The sequence below is a fragment of the Puntigrus tetrazona genome, chromosome 17 (genome assembly GCF_018831695.1).
Source record: "Puntigrus tetrazona isolate hp1 chromosome 17, ASM1883169v1, whole genome shotgun sequence".
In the NCBI taxonomy this organism is placed as follows: Eukaryota; Metazoa; Chordata; class Actinopteri; order Cypriniformes; family Cyprinidae; genus Puntigrus; species Puntigrus tetrazona.
The window spans coordinates 12,237,579-12,265,537 of NC_056715.1; the positions used below are offsets into that span (position 1 = coordinate 12,237,579).

Below are 27,959 nucleotides of genomic sequence, written 5' to 3' on the forward strand. Positions count from 1 at the left end.
ACTTTAAGTGTTGTATGACCTTCTCTTTTGACATGCTTCTTGCACAAGATATTGGCATTCATGCTGCAAGGCATCTCGAACACAGCTTGGATGAGGTCTACAGCTTGTTTAGCTTTAGCCTGTCAACACATATATGTTGGAATAAACGTGGAACAATAAACATATTTAGCACATGATATAAATCAGACTCTTCCTGAGACCTCTTGCTTTATATCTTTATTGATTCCAACCGAATCGCTAAAAGCAAACAGGCACAAATATTAAAAGGTTTTTCCCGGTAAAAAGTGAATTGTGTTATTTTTCCATTTAATATACTTCAGACGATCTCAGCTTTCGGCTCTGGGTTCTATTAAAACACTGATTTGTTTCTGTAAGAATTTTAACTAAAAATGGCACAATTAATCATGTCAATTTGGGCAATATAGGATCAAGAAATTAAGATACAATTCATTGCAGTTTCCAGTTTAAATAATAACACATTGTTTATTACCTTGCACACATTATGATCACAGGCAGATTGCACAAGTCATTTTTTTTGCAGTACTACGTTATGACCTCAGAACTTTTTTTAAGACACAGTAAAGTTGCTCAGTAGCTCACCTGGTAGCAGAGTACTCTTCCACGAACCCAGCCACGATAAAGCTTAAAGACTAGGTATAAGCACCTACAGTATAAAGCATTAACAGGTAGGCTAAGATAATTAGAGGTTAGCAATAGCGAGCTAGCATTTAGCAGTGCTCACTGGACAGTTCACTTTAAAAATGTGGCGAAACATCAAACATAGAAACCTTTTTTTAGTGGGCCTGTGTTGAACCGGAGGTGGGGTTTATCTAAAAGTGCAGCTGACTAATCATGTGATCAATGACAGGAACCTGTTTGATAACAGTAATTTTGCAATTATGTTTGGCCATGCTAGTAGTTCGGAAATTTCATCTTTTAAATAATAGTTCACCCTAAATTTTGTTTATATTGTTATAATATAATATTAACATTTAATTGATAATCCTTGTGTCATTTCGAATGTGTTATTCTGAAGCCAAATCAAAGCAAAAAAGGCTCTGTATCCCACGCAAGACTGAACACTTTGCGGTCATATAAGGTAAATAAAAAAGCGACACTGTGATGTTCCAAAGTCTCCATTCATACAATTCATTCATCACTTTTTTTCCCTCGTTGCTTTGAAGTGATCACACAACAGTGGCTTTTCTTGGTTTCAGGTTTACGCAAAGAACTCAATCATGCATTATAGAAAAAGGGATTTTGAGGCACCATGGGATGCAGCACAGCTGGAATGTCCTTGCAGCTGACATAAATAACAGTAACTAGTGAGACCCCAGCCAGCATCTGGGAAAGAGAAAGAGAGAGAGAGGACGATTGAGCGAGACAGGGAAAAAAAGATCTTCCGTCACACCATGCTTCATTACTTGGCCCTGTCAAAACACACAATGTGCTGTCAGAACATTCAACTTGTGACCCTTTTCAGAGCAAGTTCACCCACTACGGCCCTGATGAGAAAGGACAGGTCCTCAGATTTCTCTTGGACTGGGTGCGCTCCCAGTAGCACCTGAGCAAACATAAAACGTTACATTTTCTATTCCCCCTTTTTGGCTGCTTTAATGCAGAAGTTTATCTAAGATGAATAACAATAAGGTAGTGCAATTATCAGACAATTTAGAGCTTCAGTCTGTGTTCTTTCAAGAAATTTGCACGATACAGACAAGCTTAGCCGAGAAATGAAATTAGGGGTCAATCAACATTTTGTAAAACTGATTACAAAAAACAAAATGCTTAATTTTCAAAATGTTAGAATATAATTATTATTATGAACATGAAATAAATACAATTTATTAAACGTAATAATATAATACAAATAATATTATAATATAATGTGTGTGTGTGTGTGTGTATGTAAACATTTAATTTTACCAACAGAAATGTTTAACAACAGAAAAAAAAAGTTGAGTCAAATGATCATTTGTCTTATTGGTCCGTAACATATCTGCCTTATTTACCTATCGCAAACTTTATCAAAGTAAATCATAAATGAATTATTTAGGCTGATATTAGTGAGTGATAGAATGAATGAATGAACGAATAACATTTTCATATTTTTCAAATCGTAGGAAAATAAAAAAAAAACATTTTACTTTACTCGTTTTTAATAATTGTTGGGCCAACAAATTTACTTGCAGCCATATGATTAGTATAATTTATTTGTTCATAATATGTCTGCTAATAGTTACCCAATAGCAAAAAAACTACATTTTTCTAACATAAACCATAAACATCCCTGTTGAAAACATTTTTTAAAAACACAATTTTTCCTTCACCATCTGCAGCATTCTACAGTATGTGTCTTTCTGAGGTATATCCAGGTTTCTTCAACCCAAGTGAGCTCCGATTAGCCCAGAAACTTAGGGGGGGCCGGTTAGAGACCAGCCAGGCAGAGCCACTAATTGGAAACCTCGGTCCACTAATTCCAAAGGCATGATCTTCCCCTAAGCAACCCTGATAAACATGAGGTTACGGAAAAGATCAATACTGGTTGCCTAGAGATGCATTGGCTGGCCGAAGGCCTTGATCGTTGTATCTACCCAGTGCCATTTTTCCTTTTCATTAGCCAACATTAACCTCCAGCCTGAGGCTTGATCTAGCACACAAGAAGAGGATAACAAAAGGAAAATGGTGCTAAACAATTATCCAATTAAAAGGCTTTTGCTCTAAAAGGTTGGCCGTGTATTGATGAACTTAATGGGTCACTTAATGTTGGAGTGCAGGCTCTGTAAAGAGGAAACTTAAATTAATAAATGGAAAACTCTGACCTTTCATGTAAGTGATTAAAATGTATATATATATATATATTTTATTTTATTTTTTTTTTTTTTTTGAATGGTCACTTGATGCATAAACTGAATCTCCGAGACACAAAACCAACTACTGTCGTGCCAAATAGGTGTTATTACATTATTTCTACACCCTTTACTCCCACCTGAAAGAGCTAAAAGGGTTAATGGATTTCCAGGGTTCATGGATAAAACAGATAAAAAGAAAATATGATTCATGAAAGGTCTACAAAAAAGGTATTTTCTCAGAACAATGGATACAAAACCAAAGTGCTCTCAACTGAGTTTCTCTCTAGGTTGTATTCTGCCTGTGAACTACAACGAACTTGAATACATTTCACTTTGACACGAGATTAGTTTAACAAAAAGAAAATCCACTCATTTCTCCGATGCAGAAAGCCGTCCAGTTCGGATGAGCAATTCCCAAGCATTTTACCAAAAAGTTGTGCATGCGGCAATACAGATGTACAAAGCAATTGCAAACAAAACTGTTTAAAAATTGCAATGAAAGCCTGGAGAGCAATGCGAATGAAGCACATTGGGTGATTTTGTATGATAAATTGTACTTTCTGCTAGACAAAAACCCATCCTGAAGCTTCAAAATGGAGAAGTAGAGCCATTGACGACATATCCATTTGGCAGAGAGGTGCTGTGAAAGTAAATCTGAAAAATATTTGAAGAATTAATAATTTAGTTCAGGAGCACAGTAAAGGATTCCTTGATAATGACAGGTTGATATTGAAAATTAACCTCAGCAAAAGAACCGACCAGCATAAAGCCAATACTGAATGAGATGTGTTGCCAGAAGTAAAAACCTCCATTTTTAGACTTGCCATTGGGATCCACATGTATATCATGAGGTCAGCGTGAACTCCATTTTCTACAATTATAATCAGTGAAAGAATAAATGGCAATCTATCACACAGCATGCTCATCTCTAGGTTTCTTTTGAGCTGATCCAAAGGCCCTGAGCTGTCTTTGTAGAACTGACTTAAAAAGCATCATACTCGTTAGCTACTTGATAAATAATGAAAACACCACAAACTACAGAGGGAGAGAGAAGCTGTAGCACATTTGGATTCAAGCTCACTCCATGCCCTGGCAAGGTCTCTGGATCATTATTGATGATTCAGTACATCAGTGATGTTCAAACGCTATGGGTGTGTGTCATCTAGCATCAAGAGAACAAGCTGGTCTTCATTTAACAATTAATGCAAGATCTATTGATGAGGCCGACAGCTCCACGCGGGCTGCCGCTGACGTACGCTGGGAAGTTCACCTTATTGGCAGTGTTTTCAAACGCACATAACTATGCGGTCAAGTGCATTAGCAACAGTATGGCTCACTCGGGAGGGCAACCTAAATAAGTCAAGTAGAGTTTACTGGCAACCCTGTGAGCAGAAAATCTGCTGTTAAAAAAGTAGTTCATCCAGTTTTTATTTTTATTTTTCACCCTCATGTCGTTCCAAATGATTTCTTCTGTGGATCAAGAAAGGTGAATATTGAAAAATATCCCGACAGCTCAGTATAATAAAAGTTAAAAGAAACTGGTGCTGTCAAGCTGTGAAAAAGCACCATTAAACACCATAAAAATGGTCCATATGCTATGCTCTTTTATGATCTTTTGAAGGATATGATAGCTTTATGTGAAAAAAAAGGAAATTTAACACATTGTTTGCCAAACGTCTTTCTCTATATTTTTTAAACATTCCAAGTGAGTGCTATATAGGCAAGAATAAGGTTATACAGGTTTGAAATGACATAAATGTCAGCAAATGTAGAAAAAACTTTTATTTTTGGGTGAGCTATCCCTTTAGGGGCCATTCAGAACATGTTTTTATTTAAAAATATGCAAGGGCAGTGGAATGAAAAAAAGCCAGGTTTAGTTATGCAGTTTAGTTATGCACTTTGTTTTACCTTGAGTGCTTACTTACATAAAACGATGTAAGTGCAGCATAGTAGTCAGTTCTACACCATTAGGGTAAAACTGAAGATATAATATATTTAAAAATACACAACTCATTGCAGTGCAATGAAGGTAAGGGCTGGGTCCAGGGCTGATCTTCTTTAAACTTTTTTATTTGTAACTATTTTGTAAGTTGCTTGGAAAAAGTAGCTAAGTTTATTGTGTACATCGCTGGTTCACCTACTAAATGCATTCCTGTGTGATATACAGTGCCCTCCACTAATATTGACACCCTTTAAAAATATGAGCAAAGGTGGCTATGAAAATAAAACTGCATGGTTTATTTCTTTGAGCTTTTAAGAAACAGCTAAATTCTAACCTATCATTGGAGTAAAACAATGGAAAATGGGGAAAAATCTCATCATGAAATAAATATTTTCCTCAAGTCAAGCTGGCCACAATTATTGGCACCCAATTACTACAACGTCCTTTTCCCAAGATAACAGCTCTGTTTTTTCTCATATAATGTCTAATGAGTTTGGAGAAGACGTGACAAGAGAGCAGAGATCATTCCTTCATCCAGAATCTTCAGATTCCCAGCTCTATGTCATACACTCTTTTTCCTTCAGGGTTCAGGTCAGGGAACTGTATTGGCCACGACAGAAGCTTCGTTTTGTGCTCAGTGACACATTTTTGTGCTGATTTTGATATTTGTTTTGGATCAGTGTCCTGATGGAAGATTCAACCACAGCCCCTTATAAGATTTCTAACATAGGCAGTCAGGTTTAGATTTTTTATCAGTTGGTATTTGAATCTACGATGCCATGCATCTGAACAAGATGTACATGACCTCTGGCAGAAAAATAGGCCAACAACATTAAAGACAGCAGTATATTTCATTGTACACATGGGGTATTTTTTATCTCTCTTTGCACCAAACCCATCTGCTGGGTTTGCTGCCAAGAAGCTCTTTTTTAAAGTTGCATCTGACCATGGAAGCTAGTCCCGTTTGAAGTTCCAGTTGTGTCTGACAACTGAATATTTGGATGAGTGAGGAGGATTTTTCTTGAAACCTTCTCCAACATGTGGTGAGGAAGGGGCTTTTTGATATATTTTTAAATGGGCTTTCTGACCCCAAATTCTCCAGCTGTGGTCCTTGGAGAGTCTTTGGACACTACAACTCTCCTCCTCACTGCGCATTAGGACAACATTCTCTTCCATTCAGATTGGTAACATCTTGATTGGAACGTCTTAATTATTACCCTGATGGTGGAATAACAGGGAATTTCAATGTTTTAGCTCTTTTCTTACAGCCACTTTCTATTTGGTGACATTCAACAATCTTGTTCTATACATCAGAATGCGTATCTATATCAGATCTATATTTGGTCAAAATGGTTAAAAGAATTGGTCCTTCTTTCATGGCTGGACAATTTTATGGGAATATACAGTATTTCAGATATATTTTGCTCATTCTAGGGGTGCCAATAATTGTGGCCGACATGCATTAAATTATGCAAGGTTTTGTTTTGTTTTTGTTTGTTTTACTTCAATGAAAGGTTAAAATAGTTTTTGAAAGAAAGATAAAAAAGTTAAACGATGCAGATTTTTTTCACAGGCACTTTTCCTCAGAAAGCTGTCACGAACATAATGCTGGAAGACACAAGCCTAACAGTAAAAGATGTCCACCTAGAGCATATTTAAATAGAAAAACAGCACAGTAAAATGCAGAAATTCATTCTGTTTGAACGAACCTTCACTTTTTTTTAAAGAGATAAGCAAAAACAGTAAATATGGGTTGGCAAGTGTTTTAAAACAGTGCCAGTTTAAATTAGTGTAACGTAGACCTTTGCATTCATTGGTTTTCTCTCCTCAGTGATGCTTAAGAGCAGTCAGTTCATGAACTGCTCCCAGCAGGCCTTTGCTTGAAGTATCCCCTCTGAAATGTCACTTATCTGCTCTTACGTAACATATGGCCTTTGGGAGGGCACTTTTAATCATGGGTGAAATGCAATCTTGCATCAGCATTTGTGCGCTGTGGCAATACATCTATGAGGCTGCTGTTATCCATACGAACTGCAGCACCAATAAACGTTTGCCAAAATATCTCAGTGCACCATGCTGGGAGATTTATGGAGGAGCGAAATTGAGAGGAGGACGATAGCAAGACTATGGTTTTCACAGACATAATTCTCTTTTGACAGAGTGCATAAATCAATAAGTGAGGCAAAAAACAGAAACTCCCAGTGACGGTTATCTAAAGCCCAGTCAATAGAGAGGCACAAAGACAAACAAGTCAGTATAATATGTCTTCACATTTGAGCAGACATGCCACAAATCAACAACTATTCAAACAGAAGCTCTTCAAGCGATTGTGTACAGTGTGTTACATCTCTTTGTAAGATAACAAGTATTATTCTGTGGCAGCACTTAGTGAAACTGTGATACGGTGAGAAATGTTCGCAGTTAGCAGTAAACGATGTAGGCGTCTATTTAGTCAAGGCCTATTTTATCTTGCCTTTTAGACCCCTAATACTATAAAAACACTTTTGACTGCAAATTTGCAGAGAAAGAGCTGAGCAATTTTTCAACTGATGGCCAACTGAGATTGTAACAACATGAATAAACTTCGATTTTTGCCTTTCTGCTCAGGACAGTCGCTAGTCAAGGGTGTGGGACTGTGCGCATTCTTGTGGTGGATGGGGGAGTCAAGAATTTTTCTTTCACTTGTTAGCATTGCGCCACGCTTCCCATTAGCTTACAGGTTCTGGTAGCTTATAAAATGTCTGTCCATCTGTTTTTCAGCTGCATTTGCTGGCAGCAGTGACCTGCTTCTTACTGCTAGAGGCTTTTTCTTTTCTGCCCAAAAGAATCGGGGCATCTATTCTGAAAAGGGACGTTTGTAAAATTGTATGGGTTCTGGGGACAAACCTTTACAAAAAACATGTTCGGTTTTTTACATTTTTTTAAAGTAATATACAATATCATTTAAAAAAGGGTCAGTGCAATTACATCTTTTTTTTTGTCCAAGGCTGTATTTTTTGGAAAAAAAAAGTGAAATGTTTTTATATAAAGCATTTTTTTATTTGTTTTAAATTGTGATGCATTTGTTTATTCTTTGATGAACGCAAAGTTCAAAAGAACAACTTAAATGTTTATTGTCAGGCATCCATTTAATGCACTTGAATTAAAATATATTTTTAAGTATCATAAATTATATTATCAACAATATATATATTTAACAATATACATTGGATAACAATATTATATAGGTTATTTTGGGACTCCATCAAAATATTATCTGATATATTTGTCAGTATAGCAACTTCTCACAGTTGTCAATTGTCATCTGATTATTTTTCAGCTTACACATGAGCAGATCTGCTCTCACAGCTGAAGATTGGTTGAATGGGCAATTACCACAACTGCACTGCGAGAACCTGCGAGCGCATCCCCTTTGCTCGTCGTCTGCCTGCGGTCAACATGCTTCCAGCTCAATGTGGGTATTGTCAGGGGCTTGAGATGTTGCCAGGGCACCATGTTCTGTGTCTAATATAATCAGTCTCACTGAATTACTATCCCAGCTAATAACATTATGACCTGGTGACACCAATTTAGTTCCTTTAGGCTGGGGCTGTGACTCCTTCATATTACACGCTCGGTTTTGCCTCAGCTGCTGTGTGTAGAGATTTGTAAGGTGCCTGCATAGCCCCTGAAAAAGGACGCTATGCAGTATACTGAGCGATTAAGTCTCCGAAGCCCCTGAAAAAATGGGTTGGATTTGGACTTTTTACAGACTTTCGAGCCAGTGAACAAATGTAGTCTGAAGAATGAAGTACAAAATTTGTTACACAGAAGGTCATCCAAGTGACAACCATGAACAGGAGAAAAGCTGTCATAAAGAGATTGAGTGGGGAAACTGTAAGCTTGTGCAAGTAGACGCTAAGGAGCGGCCTAGTACAGATGCCTACGGGCACAACCTTAATTTTATCCACTGCTATTAATACTGAACATCTGGACTCTGTTAGCACTACACAAAAATCATGAGTTTTTTTTGTCTTTTGTCTTTTTTACAGCTTATATTTCAGCTGCAAAACAAAATCCATAAAAATGTAAGTCAGAGGCACACAAAAGGTTCTTCTGTGTCTGCGTTCACGCATATGAGAAGGAATAAGTAATTCGATTAACTACCAAGTAGCGCAAAAATACCACATAAAACCCCCAAAAAACGTAAAAATAAAAAGACTGTGTCCTGGATGGTTATTTTTGCTTCACATCCGGTCAAAAAAATTATTATACCGTGAATATCCACAGGCACACGTTCCCTGAATTTTACTTAACTGTGAGACACGGCCATCCATTTGAGCTAATTTAGTTTTTCCATCAAAATGATACCAAATCATCGAAGCAGGGAAAGCAATTCTGCTCTTTCACAAACAAGCCAAACAACATTTTGAAGGATTGAGAATTTCTAACTGGGAATAAATACTGACATCACAGTTTTCCTTGTCGTCGTCTTGTTTATATATTGTTAGCACATTTCCGCAACTCTTGGCAATATACTAGGAATTTATGTTTTTAATTTGCTGCTGCTACTTTTGCTAACATACAGCGGCAGAAAAATCGTGCAATATCGTTGGAAAGACAGCGAAACGTCCACGAATGACGAGTAAAACACTTCAGAATACGTGTTATAGATGCAAAAAATGTCACCGGTTCATTACAGCAACTCCGATAATGTTTTGAAATCAAATATCACACCCTTAAAATACACCGTAGCAGAAACAAGACTAATAAATCAGCACTAGCATGCGTCACACAGGCCCTGAAGACACACACACACACAGACGTCCCACAAACACTGCGCGGATTCTATATGTCTGTAACGTAAAACCGTGAGAAACGGCAGAGCTGCGCATTTCACAGCCTCCATCTACGACTGCTTGAGAAAGCGCGTTTAAATGGGCTGCGCATTAGTGCCTAAAATCATTTTCAATTTTCAATAAAAGCAAGTGAAGAAAACAAACATGTCTCTGGCGTTTTGTTTACCGCACAAACAAGCAAATGGAGTCAGATTTCCATCGGCAATTTGTAGCCGCATCAAGTCTGAAACGACACAAATGAGTCTGGACAAAAACAAATTTGGATAAATAGGATCTCACGGTGGGCGATACACTTAAGATGTTGTGTTGTCTACAGGAGCCGTAGTGAAACTCAGTGCCCCCTGCCTGTGATATAATGCAGACCAGATGTCAGCTGAACCGTGTGACTAGCATTAGCAGCGCTCACAGGAGGCTTCATTGTCTTTTACTGGCAAGCAAAAAAATCAGCATTCCTGAAGCAGCAAACAAGAGCCTAACCGGCAACTGCCGCCTTTTCCCGTTCGTTCGCATTTTGCTTTAGTTTTATTGAATTCCTAATGACATTTAAACACCAAGATGAGGAAGAAGCTGCAAGAACAGCAGAAACAAAAAGTGCTCTGTCCATATACAAAACACACAAGTATCTCCGTGACACATTTTTAAAGAAGGAATTTAACACTTCCTGTTCTTTTTATTCTTTTAAATAAATATATGGAAAACAGACATTAAACGCTGGTATAATTGCAACTCAAAAAACAGAAATGCGGTAATATATTACTCGAATTCCTTTGTTCGTATAAAATACCACTGATAAAACTCAATTCCTATAATATTTCAATATGAACAATAAATCATTAACTACACTGATTTAGGTCTCACAAGCCCTATAACATAATCATTTTTTAGTTCTGTGAATATGAATATGATGAAATTAATGACTTGCGGTTGTGATTCGGTGGAGTGAGATTAACTGAGAAACTGCTCCAAATGATTCCTAAACAAACCAGCTCACAAAGGTCATTAACTTGGCATTCGGACTTCATCGGTCAACACTAAAAACAATCGGCTTGCTGAAGATTGCGGTCAACATTTTCAGAGAAAATACGTTTGAGTACTGAAAAATTAATGCACAAACACAACTGAAAACAGAATTGAACATTTGAATATTAAGACAGGAACTGGTTCTCAGTTCTCACAAAGTTTTTTATGTTATCATCTGCCAATTTTAAAAAAGCTGTTTAGTTGCTTAAAAAAAAGTATAGCACAGATTTCAGTGAGTCACAGGACTCAAAGTATGTCGGCACAAAATAAAAAAAAAAAAAAAAAAAGGTAAGGAATTACAAATTTTCTGTGTAAGGAGATTTTTAAGGTTTAGACGTTTCCTTCAATGTGTATTTTAAATCACAGGGAAAACACCTGTAAAAGATCAGTACAGAAGATTGTAAGAGTACATTGGGTCTTGTTTTTATGAACTTGTCAAAATGAACGTGTTTTGAAAATTACGTTTTAATCCAAATGCAGACAAAACAAAGGTATCTGAGGGTTCGAAACAGTTCTAGAAAAGTTGGAAAGAAAACTTTGAAACTTCTGTCACACTGGCTGGTAAAGACCTTCAAAATGCAATTGGTCCATAATGATTGCATAACAGGTGCGTCTTCTGGGAATCTAATGTCTTTTATATGGAAGTCTTTTCAGGTTCATTTCTTTAGTCAGTCTGTTGAAGTCAGGCACAAGTTAAAAAAAAAAAAATATATGCTGGAGGGGAACTACAGGCTCTAAAGAGAGAATGTAACTTTAATACCAAACAGTAACCACAGCTTTCTATCATATTTTCACAGACATTAAGTCAGAGCCGATGAAAGAATAAATATTCTGTTGTCTTTATTTGCCCAAAGTTTATTTAGAAGTCATTTTGTGGTACTTTAATTTCGGCATATTGAAGGGTGTATGGTTTTTGTTTCCCATTATGCAATATTTTGTACTGCACTGACATAAGTGGAGCATGTTGCTCACGCCTCTCTAACTCATCTCTGTATGAGATGAAAGAAATAAACAAACTTTGAAAGCTTCTTTGTGATTTCCTAAAACTATCAATGCAATTAAAAGGAGCCTCAAAGCTGATATTCACGTCAAGGAACGTCCTCCTTTTTTCATTAGCTGTAATCACAAGCACTATTAAGACAGCACTGAGACAGACAAAACCGATTAGTGATAAAACGTTGGGATAAGAAAATGTAATTCATTGGGGATGAGCGAGTTCTGTTATCCTACGAAGCTGCATGTTAAACATTAGCGAGTATGATGACCATACACACTTTTATATATAATAAATGTTATTACTTACTGTTGCTGCCTTGTGGACCACTTCAATAAAGTACAAATCAATACTGGCTCCGCTTTATTATATTAAGAGCTTCCGCTTAATGTTGTACGGAGGCAGCTCAACTGTTAATGTGAATAATTTCAAACATTTGCGTGATAAAAGCCTCCATTGTAACAAAAATACACACAGCGACAAAGCAACCGCGGAGCATTTAGCAGGGGTCAAAAAGATTTCCAAAACGTAGAATTTAAAATTCCACACGACCCTGGTGTTTGTCCAAAAGACATTATAATTTGGCAGGGAATATTGTGGATAGAGGGAGAAAAAAACCCTGACTTTCCAGAATTCATTTATCTGAAAACCCCATTTTAAATAATCTAACCATCTAGAATTAAGAAGAAAGAAAATACAGACAGAAAGAAAATAAAGTAACCATACCACGTACAAGAGAAATTAAATATTTATTTTAAACTCTATGGTTGCCACTTGTTCCTAACAGGCCAAAAACCACAGATATGAGGATGGTAGAATCACATACAAAAGCGCCAGACAGACATTTTTTTTTCTTTTTCACCTTTCTCCGCCCTTTACTTCTGTTCCCACAATGCTTTCCAACCTGCGGGCACGGATGGGGGGCAGTTGTTCATAGGTGCTGAAGCCCAGCTCTGAATTCTGCTGGGGCAGCTGAAAAAGAAGCAGGTGGTTCTTCAACACCTGGAGAAACAAAGAAACCAGACATGTCACTGAAAGACGCACAAAACCAGGAAAGGTGAGAAAATCATTATATGAAGACATTATATAGTGGAGATGAAGGGAGATCCAGGAAATGGAATGTCTCTTTAAGGTAGAGGCGAACGCCTGATGGTACCTCATCTGTCAGGTAGTAGGTCTTTCTCAGCAGGCTCCGACGTGCCGCCTCCACCTCCTACAGAGAGTGTAAGTCAAGTCGGTCATAACTCACAGCACAATGACAAAATAGGACAACTAAGAAAGCATCAATCACAATTGCTTCGCTCTTCAGGTGTATTTCAAACCCAGCCACTCCATTTGGGATTCTGTGACAGATCGCTTGCATATATAAATTATAGTTTCCACTGGAGGAAAAAAAACACACCTCAAATGTCACCTAGTCTATAGTATCGTGTTCTGTATCAGGAGAAAGGACTTGTCGGTATTTTCGCATAGGTCTGTAGGAAAATGCAAATTCATTCTTTACCACTAAGTGCCGCTTTTGGAGAGGTAAAAGCTTTAAACGAAATCAGCCAATCACTGGTTTGGAAAAATGAATCGTTAAACGAAGCGTTTGAAAGTCATTGAACAAATAGGGTAAAAATACATGCATTATAAGAAAATTAAATAATTTTTTGACCTTGAATGTATGTCAAACTCTTGTTTTGGACTCCCAAAACCAAAATATGTACCATTCATAACCGCTAATCGGGGCACATTGAAAAAAAAACATTTTGTTACACTGGACTAAAATATAAATGTTACAAAAAACTAATTGTAAATTTGCAGTATTGTCTTGGCAAGTAAATTAAATAGATAAGTGACTAAAACATATAAATTACTAAAACCTAACCTACAGTATAGAAAACTAGAAAAAAAACTCAAATTCATATTAAATACTTTAATTATATAAATTATACTAAAATAACACCGGTCTTGTTGCACATGTAATTTACCTCTGCCACCGCATCCTGGGAGAAGATAAACGCATTGAGGTGGGCAACGGCCACCACATAAAGTACTGGACACCAGTTCATCTTTAGAGCTCCTGTGACTAGTGCTCGAAAATACAGCTTCAACAGAGGCAGGGAGTCCTCCACGGGGGACGTGAACTTCTCCAGTGGAAAAGGCAGCTGTAAATGACAGACAAATCAAATTTCAGATGAAGATCGCTTTAATTGGTTTGCAATAAAAGATGGATAGAAGTCAAAACCATTTAAAGCTTTCATGAAATCAAAATAGAGAATTCAGATTATTTAATGTAATGCTAAAGTGTTTGTTATATATGACTTACCTGTGCATATAATTTTTCTATTAATTTTATTCATGACTCACAGAAACCTTTAAAGCTTTTTTCTACAGTGTGAATTATAGAAATTACAAAAACATCTGTAATGGAACGGTTCACATCAAAATGATTTCAATCTTAGTGTTGTTCCAAACCCATGAGATGTTCCTCCCTGTTTCTCATGCATCAAGTAAGCAATCTTAACTTACATATTTAATGTGCTCTACCTAGGTGCCTTGATCAATGTTTATATGTGAATACAGGCCTATTACTACTATTATGATTTTCTTTTTGAATTAAAGGAAACAAAGTTTTGCTGCAATGCACTTTCAATGGAGAGACAGAAAACATTTTCATTTAAATATTTTCACATGTATTTTGAAGACGAACAAAAGTTCAAAAAACTATTTCCCATTTTCACTATTGAACTCCTATAATAATGTGTCATGTTTCCATCATGCCTAATCTGTACTTGCGACATCTGATGACAACTTACGACTTACCTGCTGTAGCGAGACCCCCAGCGATCGCAACATCCCCACGTGTTCTCCAAACACAGCCAGCCTCATGGTGACACTGTAGCGCCGCTGTAGAGGCAAAAGCATGAAGCAGCCAAAGAGCGGGTCACCGAATGACACAGCCTCATACTGCGCCAACAGAGCAGAGTATAGGTCATGAAAGGAAGCCAGGCCTGGTGGAGGTGAGCCCAGATCCAGCGCCTCAAGCTGAGCTGGCCGTGTTAGCCTGCGAAACAGTGCCCAAGTAAGCTCTTGCACAGGCCGCTCCAGAAAGAGGTCACTGGAGCACAGAAAGACACAGGCTAGCCGGGCTAACTTAGCCACTGGTGGCACCGCCGCGAGCGCCTGCTTTCTCCAACTCTCCAAAATAAGCAGCCATTGAAGGCAGTGAGTGATTGACTGCACTGAGCCCGCTGGAAGCGACTCGACTTGATGCTCTCCGCCAGCTGATAACCCCATTCGCTCATAGAGGCTTATGAGCGGTAAGAAGGGCCAATCAGAAGGCAGGGAGGGGCCAGTAAGTTCAGGTAGGAGATGAGAGCTGACAAAAGGCGTTCGGCCGAGGTACCGGTCACGAGATGAAAGGACAGAGGGCTCCATGTGTGAAAGGTGGGTGAGGTAACAACCGCGGATGGAGGGCAATTGCTGGAGAGCGTCACGCAGCAGAGCACCAATGGCAGGAGAGGTCCTGTCTTCAAGCTGCAGCTCAGCCAGTGCAGCCACCTCAGGGTCGCCGCGGACACCCTCACTAGCAATAAGAAAAAAAACCAAAAAACGTATATCTTATCATATTAGCATTCATATTATTAAAAAAACCCAGTTCTGCATAATATAATAACATCAGAGGTGCTTTTACTGACCCCAAATTTAGAAGGATCATGTACTGTAAAAATATCTGTAATAAACCAAACCAGAAACAATGGTACTAGCAAAGACCTGCTTCATCCTGTCTGAAGATATGCAGTTTGCTGCTCTCTTGTGAGTATAATGTGAACTACAGCTTGATAATGCTGGAATTTCAGTTTACTTATTTTCCTTCCCTTTTTTAATACATTGCAAAATTAAAAATTTAAAAACTTGAAAAAAAAGTTAAACATTACAAACCATAAATGCATTTAAAGTATGTTTGATACTCCTGGAGATCAACATCTGAACAAAAACAGTATACAATCAGAACGTGACCTGAGCAGATTTTAGACCGGAGACACTTAGTGTAATGAGTGTAAATGAGTGTAGCAATGATTCTCTGCTTTTATCCCTGTTCTGTGAACAAGATGTCCTCACGGCATGTCTGAAGAGCTCCAAGGATATTAATACATTGGACCATTGTACTTCAAAGCAACTTAAACAATCATATGACAGGAACAATCATATGAAAAAGATCTGTTAAATAAAATTTCCTCCTAGAGATCCTCTGATCTAAAGGCACTTCAATTCTTAGTTAAGGTTAAACAAAATGAAATTTCCTCTTTTGCTTGGATCAAAGCATTGTGACATTTCTATAGACATGATTAAATTATGATCAAATATGAAAGCTATAGAAAAAAGATTCCAAAAAAGAAGCATCTGCTAGTTATGGCCTTACATCTGGCCTTACATTAAGCCAACATCTGTAGCAAAGAAAACATCGGAGACTTACGGAAGAAGGCTGTGACTGAAGGTCATGACAGACATGAGTTCATGTGCCAGATATTCACTTCCAGGCAGCAGACAAGGCACTAGAGCCAGCGATACTTGGTGGAATAAGGTGGCGTGTTTGGCCACTTCTGGGTCCACTGGAACCTAAAATGAATAAAGTCACAATAAAACTAAAGAATTACAATTAATTTAATTAACAAAGAGAATGCTTTTCAAATAAAACTAATGTTTAAGGCTTATATATTCGGTTTCAAGCATATTAATTAAATGCATTTATTAAACAAAGAAGTGAAAACAATATTTTATTTTCTATGTGTGTGTGTGTGTATCAATCAATCAATCAATCATTTTTATTTATATAGCGCTTTTAACAACACAGGTTGCATCAAAGCACTGTACAGTATAATGTAGAAGAGTACAAGGGATGTATAATGACGAGAGTGACCAATTTCTTATTAAATGCAGAGACGGTCTCTGTAGTCAATTCGATGTTAAATCACTAGAAGTGTCCCCAACCAAGCAAGCCAGAGGCGACAGCGGCAAGGAAACAAAACCCCATGCATACAGAATGGAGAAAAAAAACCTTGGGAGAAACCAGACTCAGTTGGGGTCAGTTCTCCTCTGACCGGATGCCCAGCACTTAACTGCCAGTTCAATTTTAAACGCAACTGTGTCAGATAGTGTAAATGACTTAGTGTGTGTGTGTGTGAGTGTGTATGTGCATGTACTGGCATTTGTGGTTTATGAGGACACAAATGTGTATAATGACATGGATACTACAATGTAAACATGGATTATGAGGACACTTCCTGTGTCCCCGTAAAACAAAAGGCTTAAAAAAAAAACCAAAAAAACATATTAAACAGTGTTTTATGACATTCAAAAAATGGCAGTAGTTTCCTGTAAGAGGTAGGTTTAGGTGCTGGAGTCAAAGAAAAAACGGTGTGTACAAAGGTTGCAGTTACCAGCTTGTGAGAGAGTCTGAGCAGCAGATACAGCAGGTGGTGCTCATGCCGTAAAATCCAGGCACTCGTGTGAGAAACAGAGGGCATGCCTCCGATACAAAACCGCAGATAACTCAGTACAGAGTCCGAGAGGATGAGAGGACTGAACTGATGAGAGGCAAGAGAAAGAAAATTGATTGATTGAATCGAAGTTTACCTCAGCTATTTTTTTTTTTCGAGATTTACCATCAAAATGAATTCACCTTCTTTATTAAGCCTTTGTGGATGGAGCTGATGGTGTTCAGCAGGTACAGGAGGGCAGTGGGGAGAGACAGAGGGGAGCTGGGGGTCTCCATCCTCGAGCAGCCCAGGCCTGGCAGACTGGAGACCACCTCGCCACCAGCCGCTCTCATCCCGGGGTTACAGATCACAGAGCTGGACCTGCAGCGGGACAACGCAACATAAACACTATTAGCCTCCAAACTTAGCCTCTTCTTTTTGTATGGCTCAAAATAATCACTATTAGATCTAACAAACACTATAAGCATAGTCTTATCGTATATTTAAGTCTATTTATATTAACTCACACATATGAGTGTCATTGACTATATTAATGGTTAAAATAATACAAGATACAATTAAACTTCTAAAAACATTTGTCACCTCTAATAAAATTCAAGAAATATATTTTACTTGATTCTTTAAGCAAACAAGTTGTAGACAATCTAACAGTCATATATTAGTAATTTTATTATTCAAGTACACTGTAACACCACAGATAAAATCATTATAACATTAAAATATTACTATTTGTATAATATTACAAAAAATCCCACTACAATTATTATTAATATTATGGTATGCTATATTCTATTAAATTATATTTAGTTAGTCATAAGATTAATTGTGATTAATTGCCTTTTTATGAATACACATGCATACAGCATATATTTTTAAAACATTTACATGTATAGATTTATATATTCATATAATTTAAATATAAATATATTTCATATCTAAACATTTTTCTTAAACACATGAATGTGAGTGTATTTATATATACATAACACGCATATGTACACAAAATCTTTAACAGCACTAATTATATTATATTATATTAAATATTTTTACACATTGTTGGGGACACGTTTCATTTTCTTAATGCAGAAATTATCGGTCAATGGGTTTCTAAAATTTGATAACTGATTGGTTTAAAAAACTAATAAACGTGAATTCATAGGATATACAGTATATTAACATAAGTAGTTAATCTCAGGAAATCTGTTCACTGTACCTAAAGCTGCTGGTTATATTTTGCATGGCCTGGCTGGATATCAGTGGCAGAAGCACGTCTGAAGTTAGTGACTCGAGTTCTTGTAGACACTGTACCGGCTGGAAAGAGCTCTGACAAAAGGAATCAGATCAGATCATTCACATCATATATGCAAAAGATGGCAACTACTTAAAATATTGGTAATTTTATTCCCATATGCATTAAGACTTTAAGATACCACAACTAAATTTTGACATAATTCAAAGGGATAAATATATATAGAGGGGAAAAAAAAGCTGTAAATGGCACTCACTTTCAACTAGCAGAGTAAAAAAGCACAAAAATGCTTTTTGTGAAGATACATTATCAGCAGCTATTTTGTGCAGACAGCATTATCTTGCCTTCAGGGATCTGACTGAATGCGCTGAATAATGTGGAATAATCTTTCACATTGTGGGTGTTTATCAGACTTGAAGCATAGATGAAGGGCAGTTTGCATCTAAAACAAGCCACTGATTATCCACTTTGATTCTGAGTTCAGCTCCTAATACCCTAACATATCACATACGCATTTATTGATAAACCTTCTAAGGCATTTCTAATGTAAATCGTGTATTTAAAAGTGGCTAAACATAAGCTTTAAGCAGATTTGACATGCCTCCAGAAGAAAAGGCTGTTTTTTAAAATAACCTTGTTTGGTGGGAGATGGTGTGTGACACTGGCTTTGATTCTCATTTCTTATAAATACTCACTTGCACACAGAGCTGTGAATAATATGCCTCCACGTAGAGCAGGTGGGACGGAAGCAGAATCAGAGCGCTTGACATTTGAGCCGGGCCATCGAGTGCTCTCACACAGCCCTTGAGAGAGCTAATGACAGTGGGCTGGAGTCCCATCACATGACTCCACACCACTAGAGGAGGAGGAGGACACTCTGTACCCTGAGCGCTGTCAATACACACAGAGAACCGGCTCAGGGCCACATCCAAAATACATAGCGCAATATCAATAAAGCAAGACATCAATTATGGTGGCACATATTTCTCTTAAGAAAAATTAAAACACTCTAGCAGCTGTCAATCCCAGTTTTTCAAGGTTCCAGACAAACTGTAAAACCTACGCAAAAAAAAAAATATATATTTTTAAGGAATCCATGAAATCACTTAATGAATGCATAATTTATTCATATTTATAAACGTAATTATAAATATAACAGAAAAGGTATTTATCAACTTACAAAAAAAAAAAATCAAATACATGCTGCTCTTTTAAATTCCTTAAAATAATTGGAAATCCAAAAAAATAGCAATTAATAAAATACTGTTTCCTGAGCAGCAAGTCCGCATATTAAAATGATTTCTGGAGACTGAAGGAGAAATGACGCTGAAAACTGCAACTTTCCAATCATAATAATGAACGATATTTTAAAATAGAAAATAGTTATTTACGATTAATAATATTTCACAGCGGTACTGATTTTTTTTATAAAATAAATCCAGTGATATCAACCCCAAACATTGGAACGGTTGTGTATGTGAATAGTTTTAAAATATTTCTTAAATGTAATATTTCAATCATATACATACGCTCTATTAACATTTAATTATTTTTACAAATTTTATATAATGTGCAATTGTTCATACATTTAACACATAAAAGCGTAGTCTCACCTGACTAGGTCTCTCTGCAGTTCTTCGTGGCATCCTGCCGTCTGAGTGACCTGAGTCAGCAGCACGAGCAGAGCTCTGATTCGGTCCAGCTCCAGAAGCAGCACAGCCTCAGATGAAGCACACGGCCGGTTCCCCGCCTGCAGCTTCCTCACCAGCACGGGATACAGGTCCCTGGAATGATGCACCTACACTCACGTACGTTCTCAAACATCTGTATATTCATAATTTCCACTGTATTTTGAAGCGCAAAGTGTCTGGTCCTCCTCACGTGTAGAGATTGCAAGCCTGTCCGTAGCTGGCAGCCACTGCAAAGAGCCTCAGCGCCTCTGTACTGCAGCGAAGAGCTTCACCTGCTTCCATCAACATCTCTGATGGTTCCACAGCCACGAAACGTGACAAAACCTCCTTCCCTCCGAGAGAGTTCAACTAAGACACACAGATTAACTAAAGCCAAGCTTGACTTTGAGACAGCCTATACTAAAATTCACAATTTGAAAGTACACGAACATCATACTTATTTACTACTTTGTAAAAAATGTAACTGAACATTTTCCAGTTAACAAAACCTTTTGAGTCCCCAGTTGAGTCAAAGTTCCCAGCATGCATTGCAGAATCAATAAATTATGCAGTTACTATTATAGGATCATTGTTTTGCTGTTTGTTGACTTCATTTAAACGTTTTTGTTGTTTTATCATTATTGTTAGTTATTTGTTGTACTTTGATGCAAAGCTCAGCTTTTTAAAAATGTGTTGTTGTCTCCAGGGCTTAAAAACATAAAGAAATCCATTTGGTTCACCGAGCAGAACTGATATTTTAACATTTCTGTTCTTGCATTCCTAATTACACATTGTGGTCCAAAAAAGGTTTAAAAACTTTATTTTATTACACAACCCTCTGTATAGGCCTTTGTCTTTTTTTTAATATATATATACATTTCTTGTATAAAAACATAGTCTAGGCCTAGACTATGTTCAACCACTTATGTCCTTTCTCTGGATGTCTTAGTCTTGTGAGTCATCTTACAAACAAAGACAATGTTGTCTATTTAGACATCCATTCATTTGATTAAAACAAAAAGTCTTTCAAGAAACTCAAAAAAGCTGTGCAGCGAGTTGCCTTGAAACTTTAAGTTAAGCCAGCTTTTATTTTTTTTTACAGTGTAATGTTGGTTGAGAGAGCTGTCAGTTTGCAATAAGTATTATAATTATTCACAATTAGTGGCTGCTTGACACCGTTAACCTACACAGTTTTGTGGATACTTACTATTCTAGCACAAGCATGCCTGCCAGCACTTGCTAAAACACGAAGCAACTTCATCGCCAAGGCAACAGGGAGCCCATACAAAGAGGATGGAGCCTGTGAGGTGGCAGGAGCCCAGGAGCAGGGAAGAAACTCAGAAATCACAGTGTTCATTAGCCGCGGACAGTTCAGGATCTGACAGAGAAAAAGGTTACAATTTTCATGAAACACTAAAAATAAAAAAGATCACAGAAATGTAAACAATGTAGCATTGAAGTTCAGAACATAAAACTATTTAAAAAAATCAGTAATTAAAACAAATCTGTAAAAAAAACCAAAAATTAATATTACATTTTTAAAAAACTGAAATAGAGAAGCTTAAGTTGAACTATTTAAACAAAATAAGAAATGTTATATATTTAATTGTGAAGAAGTAATGCTGAATTCCAACTTGATTATGCTAAATATATTTAATTTATTGTTTTATTTTTACATTATTTGGAGTACTGCTGGTACACAATGCCCATTTCTTATTACTATTGCAAGCATACTACAGGTACATTTATCCTGCATTTAAATTATATTATACAGAGTTCACACAATCCTTATTAATACTTACATTAAAACACATTTTAAACATTGTGTACAAAATAAAGTTCAATTATAATTTTTATGTCAAGTCTAAAGAGATCAGTAAATATGTTAATAGACTTGAAATATACCTACTAGGGTAAAAATTAACATTCAGCTACCTGTGTTGCTGCAGCAGTCGAGTGACGAGCGATTCGGATCAGAACCTCCAGAATATCAAGAACAACCCGGGGCGAGGGCCGCACCACCTCCAGGATGTACCGCAGCCGAGAAAGACCCTGCATCTTTAAAAAGCCCTGATGGCAACATAGACATATCAGTATTTCTGCCTAAACGGCAACTAACAGAAAAAGAGCGATCTTAGACCCTAGTTACCTTGACAACATCCTGCCTAGCGACATCATGATCCGTTTTCTTTTCTTCTTTCTCTTTAGCGGTTTCTTTCATGGTCTCATCCAAGCCTTCATCATCCTCTTCTTCATCCTCCTGGGTGGTGGGCAGCAATGGAAAAGTTGCCATCCCAAGCAGCCACGAGAAGGCATTATCCAAGCACTCCTAGGATGAGACAAATCTTAGATGCGATTGTGGTTATTTGTTACTTCTTTTGGCAAAAATCACACGATTGCCTCTTACTTCATCGTCAGATGAAACCAGCAGAGCTCGCAATGCATGCACCGCTGCTGACATCACACCCTCCACATTATCGTCCAGAGAGAACCGCAGAAGAAAGAGGACTCCAGCATCCAGTAAAGAAGACAAGACGCTGCCCTTCAGGGAGGAAATGTACTCACCAGCCCGGGCCTGATTGAGAACACATGTGCATTGTATATAAGAGACAAATCTACAGAAACAGAAGTAGAAACAGCCAACTCAGGATTTGCTAAAGACAAGCAGTAAATAATTAGCAACGAAAAGGCATTAATGTACACGTCTCAACCCAGACAGACAGATACATGTGCATCTTTAAAGGAATAGCTCACCCAAAAATTTTAATTACGGCGTATTTTACTCATCCCCAAGCCATTCTAGGTGTATATGAGTTTTTAAAATGTATGCTGGCTCCTCTAAGCTTGATAATGCTCATGGATGGTGGCCATTATTTTGAAGCTCGGTAAACCAGATATATCCTGCGTGAAAATAACCTACATGCCTTTGGGGGGGTTATCATACATACATACGACAAGAAATCTCAGAACAAGTTGATTTGAGAGATTTTAAAATGGGTATTTAAAAAAAAAAAACACTGGGCAGATTTTTATCATTATAGGATGGACGTGTAAACACTCTTCCAACATTTATGCATAAGTGAATTTCGCATCCGACGACCCTTCTAAGAGGATCCACTATTTATTCTCTCACAATACCATCTTTGTGGACTCAAATCTACAAGAAAATATAATAGCTTCTCGCAGCAACTCGGTGAACTTTTGTTTTAATTTTGAAATGTTTGTTTACTTTGGCCAGGACATTAGCGAGAGTGCTGACGGCCAGATTGCGCTGTTGGTTCAGCTGACTGCGAGAGAGGAGGAAAAGCTCTTGCAGTGAGTAGCCAGCCAGCTGGAACAGAGGGGAGAGAGAACATTATTGTTAGTATTACATATATACGACAACTAGACACGCCTGCATTTGACTAATACAAACACCTTTTAAAAGAAGTACTGGCTTCAGTTCTACTTTGCTGCCAGTCTAAAAACAATCCAGCAGATGAATTTAGCTGAACCCACTCACCTCTGGCTCCTCTCCATGGTGATGCAGGCCTAAATGGGTGGGCAAGTCTTCGGTGGGTGGGATGAGAGTGCCAGAAAAATCAAAACGGGCTTGCATAGCCTGTAATAAAGCATTCGTGCAAACAAGAACATAGAATAACGTTATAAAAATCAGTATAACATGAAATGTCACACTATTTTCTAAATGTATGTTGTAAACCTTGATTTGTGCATGTTTCACTTTATAAACTTGTTTTAGTGTTTAATGTTTTAGTGTGATGACTTTTCTCTGGTGATGTACGCAAGACTTCTCCAATAATTTTGCATGCAGCAATGTGAATTGCAAGGTTGGGCAATATACTGGTAGACATGATTAACCAGTAGAAATTTGTCAACACTCATGTGATGATGCTGTGCTGCATGGTCACAAAAGCTTTGACATGTGCTCAAAGAGCATGGAAGTATCGAACCTTTTTGGTGCTCTGTTTCCTGGGTGCATGAAGGTCTCTTGTCCATTCCAGTTTTTCTGGCTCCACCTTGTCCATGTGAAGCCATTCCTTTTGAGGCCTGATCGGCAGTTCCTCCTCTGTAAATAATAAACAATACCAATATTACAAATGATTAATAGTGACAGAAAAAGCACTAGACTTTCAGTTCGTTTTAGTGCCTTATTCCAGTTTCCATGTATATTGACATACACCGCGCCACATGCTGACAGCAGTGCAACTACGGAAGGACTGTTCTCTCAACAGTAACCCCTGATGTGCTTCATCCATAAACGTCAATGAGTTCCTCTTATCTCTATTACCTTAAAACAAATTGGTGCTTGCTCTAGCTAACTCTGCTCTAATCAGACTAATTGAAATTGATGCATCTGCCGTAGCATGCTGGGCTCACAGCTTAGCTGGACAGATCTGCAAAGTGTACAGTCCTGAATATGTGTGGTGAGTCCCGAGTTGAGGGTGAATAACGAACTGGAAACCATCCAGCTTGTGCTGACAAGATTGAGAGGCTCACGGTAGCTTTACTTTCTAATGCCGTATGCATGCAGACCAGTCCAAAGTCCCCAATCAGCTTCTTCGTGAAGCCAAAGCAATGCTGTAATGCTGAGTAGAATCTGTCTCAAATATGTAGGTTTATTGTGTAATGACATTTTTACAATATTTATTCACCATGCGATGGTACATGATGTGATCTGCCTCTGCCAAACAAGCTTACTTGTAATTGGAGGTTGAGCTGCAAGCTGATTCTCATCTTCCTCATCATCCTCCATGGTATCCCTCTGAGATTCCTGAGCTTTTATTGTGTGGTCTAACTGTGGAGACGCGCTGTTAGGCAGAGATTCATTCAGGAAGTCTTCTCTTCGCACAGGACCAGACGCTGACTCAGATCCCGGGGTTCTCTGTGCCTTTCGAGATCTCACGAAGTCTACTAATCTAGGGTCTGACATAATATAAACAACATGACGTGAATCAAACGTCATGTTCCACAAATCAGGCAAAAATAGGGCCTAAAAAAGAAGACTTAAAACAATGAATAATAAAAATACTAAAACACGTTAAGGTCATATTATGGACAATTTTTTAGGTTTTTGAAAAAAGCCTTATGTTCATCAATTCTGTTCATCAATTTATTTAATCTAAAATACAATAAAACATTAATATAACATTTTTCTACAATTTAAGTTTTCAGAATCCATTACACTTTCCAGTGTCACTTAATCCTTTAGAATTCTTTCTAATATGTTGCTTAAGTCCTGAAAGGTATCATATTATCATTAATAGCTATGTTTCCATTAACCTATTTTTATGTACTTTTTGAAGTACGGATAAAAAATTAAAAAAAACACTAGATGGAAATGCCATGATACCCATAAGTTATGCACACATTAGAAATAAATTGTGACTTTGCACTAGGAGATGGGATAATTTGACAAACCAGTGGACTGATCAGTTTCACAGCCTCTATGCCTTGTTTTTGGTCATTCTGAAAAGCCTGAGCAAATTCGGTTGTCAAGGTATTTCTGTATAATTGTCTGACATGACTGCGTTACCATGCAAACCGCCTCCGAAAGCAATAACTGCATTTATTGTATTTCATGTGCTTACTCATGTGCTCACTGAAACTACTTCAGTGGCTTCTCCTAGTTTTCTTAGTGAAATTTAGTGCCAGTTTACCAGGAAGTGACAATTTTGTTCTGTTGGACTCATTTGATTAAAACAATGCTTTATTCACAGATGTTGTATGCAGTATTCCAGTGTTGCGCATATGTTTAATTTGATCCTTGAATGGAAACATAACTAATGTTGAAAACAGTTGTACTTAATATTTTTTTCCAGAATTTTTTTGACTAAACATAAAAAAAACAGCATTTTATTTGAAATAAAAGTATATTTAACAACTTTACTTTTAATGCATCATTGTTAAATAAAATTTACATTTTTAATTTAAAAAAAATTATATATATATATATATATATATATATATATATATATATATATATATATATATATATATATATATATATATTTTTTTTTTTTTTTTTTTTTTTTTTTTTACAGGTAAATAAAAATTAAGTCTGATTTAATGAATTTAATGAAATGTCTATGCTGCAGCAGGTTTACAAATAAAACTGCACATTATAAAAAATCAGAAGTCTAGCTGGTCAGGAACCAAATCATACACGTATAGATTACATTTCTCACAAATTAACAAATATATATTTGTATACATTTTTCTCTTACAATAAACTGTATAAGGGGCCATTCAGATCACAGATCACATTTTTAATATAAATTTGGCATCAGGAGTGTCAGAGGACGATCTGGAACTTACCAAGCTGTGCCAGCAGCTTCTTCTGTTCCTCTATTATCTCACTCTGGGACATCGCCTGCAACTTTGCCTGATTCTCCACATGGATTTTCATCGTCTCCATAGCACTATTTGCAATCCCAAGTCCTTGACCCGTAAGTAGCACAGGGCCACCAACACGGCCTGTAACAGAAGCCCAATCACAAAATGCATGATGCTGCAGTTAATCATTAAAAACTGTGTGCACTTACCCATTGCATCCGACTCAGTCTCCATATTCTCCAGTGGTGAGAAGCTCACATGTCTAGATGCAGAAGACCGATCGCTAGTCTCTGAAACATCTTCCTTCTTAGCCCTTTGCGCTGCAATCTGACGCGCAAAAATACTTTTTCTTCCTTTAGGAGCTTTTCCCTGCCCCTAAGCACAGGCAGAAATACAGAAATGTCAGAGAAACAAACAAGCTGGGATGGATTCTGTGCATGTATAATATTTTCTCACCTCACTTTCCATTACAGATCTATGTAAGACCTTAGGGAAAGCAGCGCCTGTGATGCACGGGAGCGACACAGGTACTGCGCTCGTGTCCCTCTCCTTTAAGACATAAACAATATGCATGGCACTGGCATTATGGCATCCAATCAAACAACAGGCACACTGTGAGAAAAGTGACTCACAATGATTCTAGACAGGACAGCACTGATGTGGGTATCATGTCTGTCGATGCGCACTTCTGGGTCCTCATCTTCAAATCGAACACGCTCCTGTTTGAAGCGTGACTTCTTTGGAGGTGCAGGGGTCAAGGTAGGAAGCTCATCTGGAAGATCTGAAGGTGTAGTACATTCAGTACAAGGTTACTCTAAGCTCGTTGTGTATCAGCCTGGTCTCATTTAAGCAGGTCTAATGGAAACACGCTCATTATTTCTAACCTACCTTCTATGGTCACCACATCTCTGTTGTTTCCCCGCTCCTGCGCATCAGCGTCTCCTCTGCGTTTATCGGGGCGCTTGACCACAGCGACAGTCGACTGCCCGCCCGCCGCCAGGAGCTCCTGCTGCTCCCGGAGCAGATCCGCCTCGCTGTCCGTGGGCTTGGGACGCCGCAACATCCCAAACTCCCGAGTTAACACAAGGGCGCCTGATGGATCGGAGCACACTCTCAGAAATAATAACGATTCAAGATTTAGCTCTCAAACTTGCCACTTCATCTTGCACTTCGCTGACTGACAGCCTGAAAGTTTTCTTGTTGGCTTGCAGGGGGTAATCAACACATTTCCAGCAAATTGCTAGTATTGCTATTAATCTTCAGACCGCGATGCGCACGTTAATAATGGAAATATTCCTTTATTGTAAATCCAAGAAGGTCGTTTGTGCCACGGTCAACTATCAGCTATTTGACTGAATATGTATGTACACTAAATGCACAGCCACAACCAACACATGCAGAGTTTAAAGATGGGACTCCATTTCCGGGTTATGTATAGCTGTTACAAAATAAAAGTCTTTCGGTTTAAGTTTTTTTTTTTTTACATAAAAGGTCGCATCGTTATTAAATTATATACATATATAACACATATATAACGCTTTTAGTTTTGTCATTATATATATATATATATATATA

The 27,959-nt window shown here is 37.6% G+C and overlaps 1 protein-coding gene across 2 annotated transcripts; it reads right to left on the bottom strand.

The window, feature by feature from the left end:
* Nucleotides 1-230: 230 nt before the first annotated feature.
* On the bottom strand, nt 231-27,804 carry rpap1 (RNA polymerase II associated protein 1). Of its 2 annotated transcripts, XM_043263544.1 has the most exons (25): nt 27,273-27,804; nt 27,017-27,165; nt 26,841-26,933; nt 26,594-26,759; nt 26,367-26,525; nt 24,750-24,974; nt 24,002-24,117; nt 23,554-23,652; nt 23,281-23,382; nt 22,459-22,626; nt 22,201-22,380; nt 21,987-22,121; nt 21,259-21,429; nt 20,263-20,420; nt 19,995-20,165; nt 19,077-19,272; nt 18,346-18,455; nt 17,315-17,492; nt 17,073-17,219; nt 16,109-16,251; nt 14,455-15,217; nt 13,620-13,796; nt 12,803-12,859; nt 12,509-12,648; nt 231-1,344 (listed from the first exon to the last, which is right to left on the bottom strand). In XM_043263544.1, exons 1-25 carry the CDS (start codon nt 27,445-27,447, stop codon nt 1,323-1,325), a joined length of 4,200 nt encoding a protein of 1,399 aa, XP_043119479.1. In that variant the 5' UTR covers nt 27,448-27,804; the 3' UTR covers nt 231-1,322. The 2 variants fall into 2 exon arrangements, with proteins under 2 accessions (XP_043119479.1, XP_043119480.1); XM_043263545.1 differs by lacking the exon at nt 231-1,344 and having other exon boundaries at nt 12,377-12,648.
* Between the last annotated feature and the right edge of the window lie 155 nt (nt 27,805-27,959).